We start from the raw sequence: 12,138 nt of genomic DNA, 5'->3' as shown, positions 1-12,138 counted from the left end.
ATGACCATTTTGTGTTCTTGCTATCTGATCTTTATTTCCAGTAACATAAAATGCACTGCCAGAACAGCTATACCACATTCTGTTTGTGCTTTTTCAGTGGAAGATACTCACTTCAGCAACAATCCATTGCAGAAAAACACAGTTTGAGTTAGTACTTACTACCATGGAAAATCAAAGGTCCAGTTAATTCCGTTTAATGATATGGTGTGTTGAATTAGCTGCACCCCACAGTAGAATAAAGTACCAAATGAGAACTGCCAAAAAGATCTGCTTGTAAGAACAGGTTTGTCATGAGGTTTATTTCCTTTTACAGTTTAATATTCAGTAAAGATTAGAAGGAGGAAAAAAGAGAATTGTATTAAGCCAAATTAAAGTCAAAACAAATATTTATTAAGGGCATCAAAAGACCTAGAGAAAACTAATGTCATAAAGAAGATAGTCTCAATTAATATTAACACGAAGCAACTATAATATTATATTGGAAGAGGTCGCTGGGAGGATGTGACTGGTGTTTGGCCTTGAACTGGACCCTCAAATCAGAGATTCCTCACTGCTCTCATTGCTCCCAACCCTTGGAATGTTGGCTCTGCTTGCTTCTCCACCTCCCAGAGGATATAGGCTTGAAATAGTGATGTAGTATTAAGATCATCTAGATGGCATATGTGATTGAAGCCACATCTATATAAACTTGGGCAGGCATGGAGATCTACTTGTCTTATTGACATCCAAGACAAGCCCCCTGCCCCCCTGGAGTGGCCTGCCTCTTTCTTCTGTCTCTCCCTCCCCTCTGAGGACATGGGCCAGTTTCAGATTACACCTGGGAGTCTCCCAGGAGCTTGCAAACTGAGACAATAACAGTAGCAAAATTATGAATTTGCTCTACTCTGTTATCTCCTAGTGCTTTTCTAGTTTAAACCTCCTGAGATATTTTTGGGCCCTTTAATATTTTTTTGCCTTCTGATAGTGTCTTATGGCTCTTCAAAGTCCTCAATTTTGCTTTGTTTTGATTGTTTGGAGATCTTACTTTAAAGTCACCAGTTGGGATCCCTGGGTGGCGCAGCGGTTTAGCGCCTGCCTTTGGCCCAGGGCGCGATCCTGGAGACCCGGGATCGAATCCCATATCAGGCTCCCGGTGCATGGAGCCTGCTTCTCTCTCTGCCTGTGTCTCTGCCTCTCTCTCTCTCTCTGTGACTATCATACATAAATAAATAAATATTAAAAAAAAATTAAAAAAAATAAATAAAGTCACCAGTTTATATCTCAGAGCTATTGAATAATGCTTGCAAAAACCTCTAGTGTCAGAGGACTGTTCTTAAATGATCAATGTACCAGTATGCACAATATTGTTTTTGTCTTGATTTTTGGTTAGGTTTCATCATAGGTCACTTGGATCATGTACCTAAAATGAAAAAAATATATACTCAAAATATTAGAAAGCAAATTCAAATAGGTTAATACATGAGGATACATTTGTTTTTGGTAAACAGCCCTAATTTCATAAAGTTTACTTTAAAATTTTAAAAAAAGTTCTAATATGGGGTAGTTTAGAATTGGAAGCAAAGGATCTTCACTTTTCTAATATGAATAAAAGTTTTAAAGTCTCTGAATGAAAATGAAGCAGAGTATCATTCTGAAAAGAAGGAAATAAGAAATAGAAAATATTACATTTCATTGGTAAAAACAATATCTTATCCAAGACAGACTAGGAACAAAAGTGTTTGTCAGAAAAATAATCTAATGAGGAAGACATGATTATAAAACTTCTTAGTTAAACATTAGGGAGAATTGCTAACATAGTAAAATAAATAAGGAAATCAAAGCATAGAACTGCCATTTCAGAGGGCATATTACTCAAGAAACCTATGACACTCGGCTCCATTGTTTGACGAAACCATTTTCTGATACACCAACTCAACAGCTCAGTGTTTTGATCTCTTGAAGACTTCCATTTTTGTGCTCTTCTCATTGAGGTGTATATGTCACTACCAGCTAATATGTTAAAATTTTAGGCAAGCATGTTAGTGGTAGTTCCAGGCTCATGGGATGCCAGTTAATCAACACACTATTGGCATAGAGCAATGACTGATACCCTGAGAACTCAAGGAAGTATAAGCTCGTTTTAGATTACCATTTATGGACTTAATTACTACTGCAAAATACTTAATCATTCCTCGTCATACATGAGTTAATGGATGTTCTGAGAGTCCAATCATAGTCCAATGCAATGACAAATGTGCTGCAACAACTTGGCTTGCCATAAGGAGAGGCAGATTGAACTAATTTTCTAATTCATCAATAAAAGGATTTAAATAGGGCACACAGCCTTCCACGTTAGAAAAAGAAGTCTAACTAAATTCAGGGTGCTTGGATGGCTCAGTTGGTTAAGCGACCGACTCTTGGTTTTGGCTCTAGGGCCTGATCTCAGGATTGGTGAGATCGAGCTCCATGTGGGTTCGGGGCTCAGCATGGAGTCTGCTTGAAATTCTCTCTCCCTCTCCCTCTCTGCCTCTCCTCCTGCTCACTCAGGCTCTCTCTCTCCAAAATAAATATGTAAATCTTTTTTTAAAAGTCTAAATTTATATTAAATAACAATATTGACAAGCCTACCAGAACCTTAGACATATTAATGCCAGTCAGTAGTTAGTATTATAACATTCTTAGATACTGACACGGGTTTGCCCAGAGCATTGATTCTCTGTAAGAACAGCAAGTCAAGACTTGTGCAGTCTGATATCTCCATTTTCTACAAGTCATACTTAGGACGAATTTGTAACTTGAAAGGAATTCTATTGACTTCAGAGAATTCCAGGTTGAATAAGACACTGTCACTGTTGTCCAAAGGGCTCATAAGAACAACTCAGTATCTTCACATAGTAACTGGATGATATAAAGGGACTCTGTCCAGGGATTTTAAAGTAATAAAGGAGAATATTTTTCCATTTTCTTCAAATAATTTACATGAAGAAAATGGTCCTAAGTGTAATCTTCCTTAATTAATCATCTATAAAGGCAATGGTTAAAAGCACAGTTCCTCCAAAATTTAGTATATAAAGGAAACTTCTGATTGCCAGCAATATATCCATTAGTGTGAAAAAAGGATTGGATAATGCAAACTACGTAAGATATTGCTTCTCCTTCTGAAAGGCAATTTGGGAACTATTTCTCTCTTACACTAGCCAATACTCCACCCAGAGTACACAACTGAGGTTAGAGGGGACATTTCAATAAGAAACACAAAATTAGACACCAGATTTATAATGGATTCCGATTGTTTAGAATCACACAATTTAAGGACTAAAATGAAAGAGGGGCGAACAATGAAGGGAGGATATGAAAAAAATAAACCAGGTATCTTGAGTTTCTAGGTTCCATCCTTTCCTACTTCTTCCAAAGAATGGAATTTTACCAATTAATATGTAAATATGCTCTAGTACCTCTCATGCATGAAAATGGAAATTTCCATTATGCTTTTCAAACTATCATTCCTATTTCTTTTCTTTGCCACAGATCTTTTAAAAGTTGTCTCCTCTCTTTACATCTTTCCTCGTACCCCACAAATTGGAATACTGCCTCTATCTACCCTGCTCTTCTCAAACTCTTGTCATGTGGACCACGGACAATCTCTACCCTGCCACATCAGTGGACACACTTCTCAATCTTCATTTTGTTCGATCTTTTTGTGACGTTTGGAAATTCTAACTACTTAACCTATTTTAAAATTCTATCCAGGGACACTGACTTCTGCCTCTCCCACTCCGCTATCCACTATTTGTCAGTTTGTTGGTGAGCACCCGTTTCTCCATCTTCCCCTAACGTTTGTATCTCATGGTCCCTCCTGGCATTTGCTCTCTCTCTCTCTCTCTCTTCTTCTAAGTTGGATGATTGCATTCATTTTCATGGCTCCTGAAATCATCGATACGCGGGCATACATATTTTTGGCAGAGTTCCTAATATTCGGATTCAGCCTTGTAAGAAACTTTTTTTTCTTTTGACTCTTCTAATGTTTCAAACTGACAGTCTCATCCTACCCCTGGGCTGCATCCCATGAAATCAAGTATACCTCATTGTTAAATTCGAGTAGATCATTCAGAAACAAAAAGTTCATATAATGATTAAACACCGTTTTAGAAAACAATAGAATTTCCACATCCCTTTATGAAACTAAGAAAATTTTACAAAATAGCCCAAGCCTAGCTAAATATCATATGAAGAACAAACCTTTACCAATTACAAACAAAATTGGGGAAGTCTGTTAGATATTAGCACCTTGAATTTAACAGTACAGTAAATTTATAATTTCTTTAAAAAGACAACTAGAAAAAACATGACCATGTAAATATATTCTCAGTAGTCATTTGATAAAATTCAAAATCCATCCTCAAGCTCAACAGATACGATTGAAAAATCAAACAGATACGATTTAGAATTATAGGTCATCCACTTAGAGCTTATTTTTCCACCAGACAGGTAAATTAACCTTTTCTGGTTCCTAGTTTCACTAATTTTTCAAATGGATCTAGATTGCCTTAAACCCTTGTTTGAAATACATCTCATCCTTCCCTTTTCATCATAGTCTTTATCTTTTAAAGTCATGCATTTAACATAATGTTTTCCCCACTGGACTGCAACCACCTTGAAGACATGCATGTATGTGTATGCATGATCAGTTATAGAATTTGTAGGGCCCAATGCAAAGTGAAAATGAAAGTCCCCTTCTCCAAAAATAATCAAGAATTCCAAGACAGTTATAGCAGAGTATTAAACCAAACAGGGAGCCCTTCCACACAGGCCCCTGTGCGACTACACAGAACACATGAGGCTTTATGTGTATGTGGTATGTCTGTGTGGGCCTGTGTTTGAAATACGTTGTGTATTATGCCTGGAAAATTAAGTCATAGGAACTTCAAAAAATATCCATAGAAGAAAGATAGCTAGCACCCAGATCTCAGATTATAAATAATAGTCATATTAGGTTGGGCAAAAATATTTTGGATAATTAATCAAGAAAATATTTTCAGGTTTACCACTAATTGACTAATTTGACTAAAGACTATAGAACAATTAAAAAGACATTGATTAATCTTTAACAATTCTTCCTTTAAGGAAACATTCCTATCATTTTATTTCAATGTTTTCTATTACATTGCATAAATGATCCTGAGACGTCCTCTCTTCTAATATATATTGGTTGTAATTCACAAACTATGTGCTGTTTTTGTCTCTGTGTTGACTTTTTTGCACAATTCATTGAGTCTATGAGTCTAACCAGTGAACATTATAGTAACCACTCCATTTCTCCAATCATAAAACATGAGCATATAAAAATTCATAGAATGTTTAATCCTGTCCATCTGTCTTATAAAAGAAAATGTTCAGCTTATCAGAATATCAACCACTAATTTAAAACCTCATTTGGGAATTCTTTCAAAATGCTATTAATTCCCTCATACACAGAAAAATACTAACTTGAAGGAGTTAGAATGTATCCCTTTTCATATACCAATAAAAATTCTAAATGCTTTATGAATACTTTTTCCCAAGAGATTCTTCACATTTGGGGTCAAAGTTTAGGGTGGAATTTATATGTCTTCTCCTTGACTTATTCACAAGCCCTTATTCTGCTAGGTTTTATTTATAGTGACTTCATGAAAAAGGAAGATGAATTTTCTCTTAAGGAGGTTATTGATGGATGTTCTTTTATCTGTCCTTGAAAAGTATTAAAAAAAAAAAGATGCAGGCTATGTGCAATTATGCAATTACATACCTCAATGCTGCTGTCAGGGATTTTAAATTAATAAATAACCAATCTAAGTGTGTTTAGTTACAGAATTCATTTTTAATAGTCACTCCATCCTCATTTCTCCACTCCCCACCTCTCATTCTAGGCTCCAGTCAAATGGAAATATTTGGCGTTTCCCATCCCATTCTGTCTCCTGTCCTCATTTGCTTCCCTCCTCCTTCTCCTCTTTCCTTCTATTTTCCTTCTGCCTTTGCATATTTTCTTTTCATGCATATGCTCATTCATGCATTCTCATACAGTTGTTCTCTCTCATTCTGTCACTCAACAATACTTTCTGAATGCCTGTGTGCTGGATATTGTTCTAAGTGGACAGAGGCTTGGCTGGGCCACAGGGAAGAAAAGAGGCCAGAGCGGAGTGAGTTGTGTCCCAGAGGGGATCAGAGAATGTAGTAGCCCCCAGAGCATACAGGACAACCTCGAAAGCTTAGTATACAGTAGGAAGTGGCCAGAGGGCGGTCCCAGAAGGTGACATTGTGTAAATCAAATATCCTGCTGCTATGGAGAGAGTGAAGGGGTCCTAAGCAAGAGTGAAAGCTGGAAGATCCCCTAGACAGCAAGACCTTAATGGTTTGCCCATGGGCAGTTCACAGAGTGAACGGCTTGGATTCAGGACTTCTTTTAGAGGTAGAGTTGACAAGACTTGCCTAAGGATTCCATGTGAGAAGTGGGACTAAAAAAAAGGAATCAGAATGGGAGATCTAAGCTTCAGACTTGAGCAACTCCGTCTCACTCTTTCACTGTTATTCTCTATTTCTTTCTCTGTCCTTTCTTTTCCTCTTTCCTTTGTTCACACTATAACAGAATCTGGAATGTTCACATCCTAGGTCAGTTCCTGCTTAAGTCTCAATTTAGAAGTCAGAAACTCCAGGAAGCTTTCCTGAGGTCCCCCACAGTGGGGCAAAGACACGCCCACATGATTCCTGACCCTGTTTCCCTTCTGGGCATCAATTTCCACATTATTCACAAAGACAACTAACACAGAGGCTGCAAGCATGAACTCCAGAGCCAGAATACAACTAGCAGGTTTGCCTCTAAGTTCTGCTACTAACTAGCTAAGTGAACTAGGGCAAGTTACTTTAGGAAGTCGCAGTTCCCACATCTGTGAAGCGCAGATAAGAAAACTGTCTACTCTTAGAAAATTTTGGGTGAGAGGATATACATAAAATGCTTAGCATAATACTAGTATAGAGGAAATGCTAGATAAATGACAGCCATTATCACCATCACTGTTACTGCTTTACCTACCTTCTTTTAAGCAGGGTTCCTGCAGAATATCCGAAAGCAAATTCAAACAGGAAATACTAAAATCATTCAGCCTTAGGAAAAAAAAAAATTTAACTCCTCAGTAAAACACAGCAAAAACGTCTAGTACGACTTCATTGGCCAATTCAGATAAATGCATAGATGAGAGTCATGGTTATGAACTCTTTATTAGAGTCAGTCTCCAATTCCTCCCCCTAACGTGGGCTTTGATTTCTGGATTCGAAAACACCACTTACCAGATTTGATGCACCCGCAGGATTACTTTTCTTTGAGGTCTCACCTGGGCAGGTGCATCTACAAAACACAGGGCAGAAAGAGACTGATTACTGAGGCTGAGGGGCTGAGGGCGTGACCCTTTTAATCTTTCTTTACTTCCCTTTTCTCTCTCTCTCCTCTCTCTCTCTCTCTCTCTCTCTCTCTCTCTCTCTCTCTCTCTCTCTCTCGGCGTCTTGGCATCGTCCACTACATCCGTGGCGAGAGCTGTGACGCCTCCTTGGTGGCGTAGGCTTGCAATCGCCCGGCTTTCACCCAACACGTTTGTGGCTTCCGCGGACAGATCGGCAACCAGTGCTTTTAGATCCCAAGGCGCCCAGCTTTGCCAAGACGGTTAGAGGTCATTGGGAAAGTCTCCGGCCCGAATAGTCCTCATTCAGAAGGCCGGCTCCCTCCCCCCCGGGGCGCTTTGGAGACTCGCGCCCTCCTCTGGTGCCGGTTCAGGTGCGCAGGGAGAGCCCGGGGAGCGCGCAGGTGCGCCGGAGAGGTGGGGGCGCTGCAGGCACCCCCGGGGGTGCGGGGGGTGAACCCAGACACCGAACCTGCAGACCCAGCGCAAAGTAGAAACTGAAAGTACGTTGCCGGCGGACCGTACGGAAGTTATGGGAAAGGCAGAGCGCGGAGCCGGGCCGTGGTGTGTGCCGCCCCCCTGGGGATGGATGAAGCAGCAGGCGCGGCGAGGGTGAGAGCACCCGGCGGCAGAGCGCGCCCGAGCCGGCGCCCACTCCCAGCGACTCCGCGGGGCGCCCGGGTCCCGGCGGCGACTATGGGCGGTGAGAGCGCGCTCCTGCTGCAGTGGCGGTCATCACGGCCTCGCCCGCCTCCCGCAGACCATGTTCCATGGTAAGCGCTCCGCTCCGGGCGCAGCCGGCCGGGGGCCTCGGGGACGCGGCCCCGGGCGCGCGCGGGCACAGCGCGGCCTCGCACTTTGGACCCGCCGAGGGCGCGGGCGCGGGCGCTCCCCCCGCAGGCGCCGCCGCGCCCCGAGCCCCGGCCCGCGGCCACCTGCCCCGGCGGCGCAGCCCCCGCGGGGGCACCGAGCGCTGCAGCCTCCGCGCCGCTCGGCGGCGGCCGCCCGCAGCCCCGACGCCCCAGCCAGCGCTCGCGGCGCCCGGGGCGGGGCCAGGTACCTGCGCCCGGGGGGTCCGTCCTGTCGACGGAAGTGAAAGCGAAGCTCCCACGGGACGCGCTTTTAAGCTCGGGGTGGGGTGGAGTTGGGGGGGGGGGACGGGTCTCGGGGAACCCCGCTTCGCCCCCTCGGCGAGGCTGGGAGTTCCCGACCGGGGCCGTACCTGGAGCCCGGGGCTGGGAACCCGAGTCTTCGGGGCTGGCCCCGAGGGAGACGAGTTTGGGGGTTTGGTTTGGGGTGGTTTCCCCGCTGCGGGTGCCCCGTGGCGGAGGCCGGGTTCAACACGCTTAAGGCTGAGCCCCAGAGCCGCGCCGCGCGCTGGGGTGCTGCGTCCGTGCCGACCCGGGACCGGGGTAGGAGGGGCGCGGGGCGCGGGGGGCGCGGGGCGCGGGGCGCGGGGCGCAGGGACGGAGCCCGCCGGGCCACGGCGAGGGGAGGCGAGGAAGGGAGCACGGGAGCTGCGGGGGCGCACTCTGCGGAGCGGGACTGGACTGTCTTATGCCAGATACTTCCTCAAGCAAAAAGAAAAAAAGAGACAAGACGGGTGGAGGAGGGTGCGGGAGGAGGGAGCACCGGTGCTCTTCCCTCTCACGCCCCGGCCGGCTGCGCTTTCTAGGCGACACCGTTAGCTCAAAAGAGCCTTCCTCTCTCATAGGTAGTAAAGGATCTTGAACTGGCATCGCGCAGAAGTACTAGGTCAGCGGCAACATAACGGCGGTGGGGTGGGGTGGGGTGGGGTGGGGTGGGTAGAGGATGGAAGACAGTTATGGAAAAGGATTGGCTATGGGTGCCCTCCAGAAGCTTACTACAGAATTGGAAATTAGGTGTGTCCCCATCAGCCTCACGATGCCAGGGATCTCCTGCATTTCGTTCTTTCCCTGTAGCTCTTGCTTCCAATTCCTGCATCATCTCCGATTTGAGTGAAGAGGTAAAAAAGAAAGAGAGAGAGAGAGAGAGAGAGAGAGAGAGAGAGAGAGAGAGAGAAAGAAGAAAGAAAGAAAGAAAGAAAGAAAGAAAGAAAGAAAGAAAGAAAGAAAGAAAGAAAGAAAGAAAGAAGAGGAAGGAAGGAAGGAAGGAAGGAAGGAAGGAAGGAAGGAAGGAAGGAAGGAAGGAAGGAAAAGGGAAGCTCGGGTGTGCATTATTAACAAAGAGCTTTATTTCTTGAAGTGTATCTATGTAATTCATTTACCGAAAGTTGTTATTAGCAAGCAAAATATTTGAAGTATTTGGATAATAATGATTATAACGTGTGGCTTTTGCATTTTGTTCCGAGATTTCACAAGAAGCTTAAGGATAGAGTTCCTCTCTCAACTTTTTCTTTGCTGCTTCTTTGGGGAGTTGAAGGAGCTGAGGCCCTACTAGGTGGTACTCAAGGGTGCTCTCTAGTTTAGGCAATTTAATCATATTTGAGGACTAAAAATGGAATGGTAGGAAGAACAGGGCACTGAGAAAGATGAGAAAGGCTGAACAAAGGAAAGGCTGAACAAAGGTACAAAGGAAAGTCACACATGGTACCACATAAGTGTTTCAGTATCTTAAATAAAAAATGGAAAAAGCTATTGTCTAGGAACAATTTATATGTCGCATTCACACTTATGCACTTATGCACTTACGAGATTATTTTTTCTGATCTTACCTATGACACATAACCTGGTGTAGTAAGAACAAATATTTAGTATCTGCTTTTCTGAAATGAGTGTATGGTGCAGTGTTTCAGAGCTTGGCCAGGAAGCACCTTAGCAAAGTTCATGTGGGAAAAAGATGGGTTTTTGTACATTCCTTTGACTCCTGCACGTGCGCGCGCGCACACACACACACACACACACACACAATTGTTTTTGGAGGAAGCACTGCAGCTCAGTGGCTAAAAGCTGAGTTTCTAAACTTTTTAACCTCTTACTATACATATTATACATGGGGAAAGTCTCTTTGTTCCTTAGATTCTCTATCTGCAGAACTGTGAATACTGGGTAGTACTTATCTCCTGAAGCGGTTGTAAGATTAAGTGAAATATTGTATGCAATATCATAGGATGGCTGCAGAAATGTCTTTAAGTGTTTATCATGGGATTTGTGGATAGAGTTTACAGTGCAGTATTACTATTTATTGTGTTAGATACTAGATTTCTTTATATGAGGATAATCAAATTTATGTTTGTAACCTTAAGGAGCTGACTTCCATACAACCTATGGTTGTTTTCTGCTTATTAACTTTTTTTTTCTTTATGCACCACTTTGCTTGTGCCAGTTGTTTGTATTAAAGCCAAGTCGCATATATTCAGATAATGTGTTTTGTTCCATCCTGTCTTTTGAGTATTTTTTTTAATTCCCAGTGAAAATGGGTCTATGAAATATTTATAATGGATATTCAGTAAGCACTTAGGGGTCCTTAAAATGATGAAAGATTGGATTGGTTAGACTGTAGAAACTAATTTATTTATGTTCACTTTGACCCCATAACTGATGCATCTGAGGATTGAGTGTATTATTTGGCTTAAATTAAAAACCAGCAAGAATTTTTTAGACAGCCATCATTCTGGTTTAACCAAATTCCCTACTGAAAACAAATTCTCCACTTTCAATCCCTTCAGGAAATCTAAAGACAAAATTCCACAAGCCCAAGCTTGCCTTGCATTATTCCTTATGGTTTGTCTTTTCTGCAACCTACAGAAAAGTTCAGGGTCAGGGAAGGGCCAAGTGTCTATGCATAATCTGAAACAAAACAAAAGAGAATAAAAGCAGAGTTTTTTTTCCTATTGTGACAACAATGTCAAAAGCATGCTCAAACTAGGCAATATTAATATGGTGTGGAGAAAAGATTTCAATTGCAGACTAAACTGCAGTTGTTGATTTGAGAGGTGAGAACCTGCAAGATGTTATGTCTGAAGTCCTGGGTATGTTTGCAGTATTATCCAAGAGGTGATTTCAAGTCTAAAGAAATATTTTATTGGGATGGCCTGGGAGATTCTTAGAATTTAGGTGCTTGAAAGTTGAAAGGGACATTAAGAGCATTTAGTCTAAAGTTTTTATTATACAGACCAGTCAAATGAAGCTTAAAGGACACCGTCATTCACTCACTCAGTCACACCACCCATTGTCATATGGCTCCTTGTCATACCAAGACAAAAACCCCAAGTCTCCATCCTCCAACCTTCTGTGTTTTATATTGCCCTAGTCCATCTGGAGCTAACCTATTTAACAATAGTGGCAACACGAGATGCTCTTACAGACAAAGCAAATTATGTTTCATTTTTTAAAAAAGAATTTTAAAAGAATTTCATTTATTTATTTAGAGAGAGCACACAAGAGGGGGGAGAGGCAGAGGAAGAGGGAGAAAGAGAATCCTAAGCAGGCTCCACATTCAGAGCCTGATCTATCTCAGGACACTGTGAAATCATGACCTGAGCCAAAATCAAGAGTCATATGCTTAACTGAATGAGCCACCTAGGCGCCCCAGGGCAAATTATGTTTCAGAACTGAGAAACTAGTTGTAATACATTTAAAAAAGATCAAGTTGGGACACCTGGGTGGCTTAATGGTTAAGCGTCTACCTTCGGCTCAGGGTGTGATCCTGGGTTCTCAGGATTGAGTCCCACATTGGATTCACTGCATGGAGCCTGCTTCTCCCTCTGCCTGTTCCTGTGCCTCTCTCTCTCTCTTCTCTCTCTCTGTCT

At 42.6% G+C, this 12,138-nt stretch overlaps 2 protein-coding genes across 2 annotated transcripts in view; one reads left to right on the top strand and one right to left on the bottom strand.

The window, feature by feature from the left end:
• Positions 1 to 368: 368 nt before the first annotated feature.
• Positions 369 to 12,138, bottom strand: part of ZC2HC1A (zinc finger C2HC-type containing 1A) — a 113,666-nt gene continuing 101,896 nt past the window's right edge. The window contains exons 14-16 of the transcript XR_005381112.1: positions 7,300 to 7,357; positions 7,046 to 7,116; positions 369 to 1,399 (exon numbers count right to left, since the gene is read on the bottom strand). The gene's annotated coding sequence lies outside the window, so the exon portion shown is untranslated. The remainder of the gene's footprint in view (positions 1,400 to 7,045; positions 7,117 to 7,299; positions 7,358 to 12,138) is intronic.
• Positions 8,170 to 12,138, top strand: part of IL7 (interleukin 7) — a 44,178-nt gene continuing 40,209 nt past the window's right edge. Inside the window, exon 1 of the mRNA NM_001048138.1 lies at positions 8,170 to 8,179. Coding sequence (NP_001041603.1) covers positions 8,170 to 8,179 — 10 coding nt within the window. The remainder of the gene's footprint in view (positions 8,180 to 12,138) is intronic.

This window comes from Canis lupus, chromosome 29 (assembly GCF_011100685.1).
Source record: "Canis lupus familiaris isolate Mischka breed German Shepherd chromosome 29, alternate assembly UU_Cfam_GSD_1.0, whole genome shotgun sequence".
Classification (NCBI taxonomy): domain Eukaryota; kingdom Metazoa; phylum Chordata; class Mammalia; order Carnivora; family Canidae; genus Canis; species Canis lupus.
Note: the sequence above shows the minus strand (reverse complement) of the source record. Positions and strands in the feature narration are given on the sequence as shown.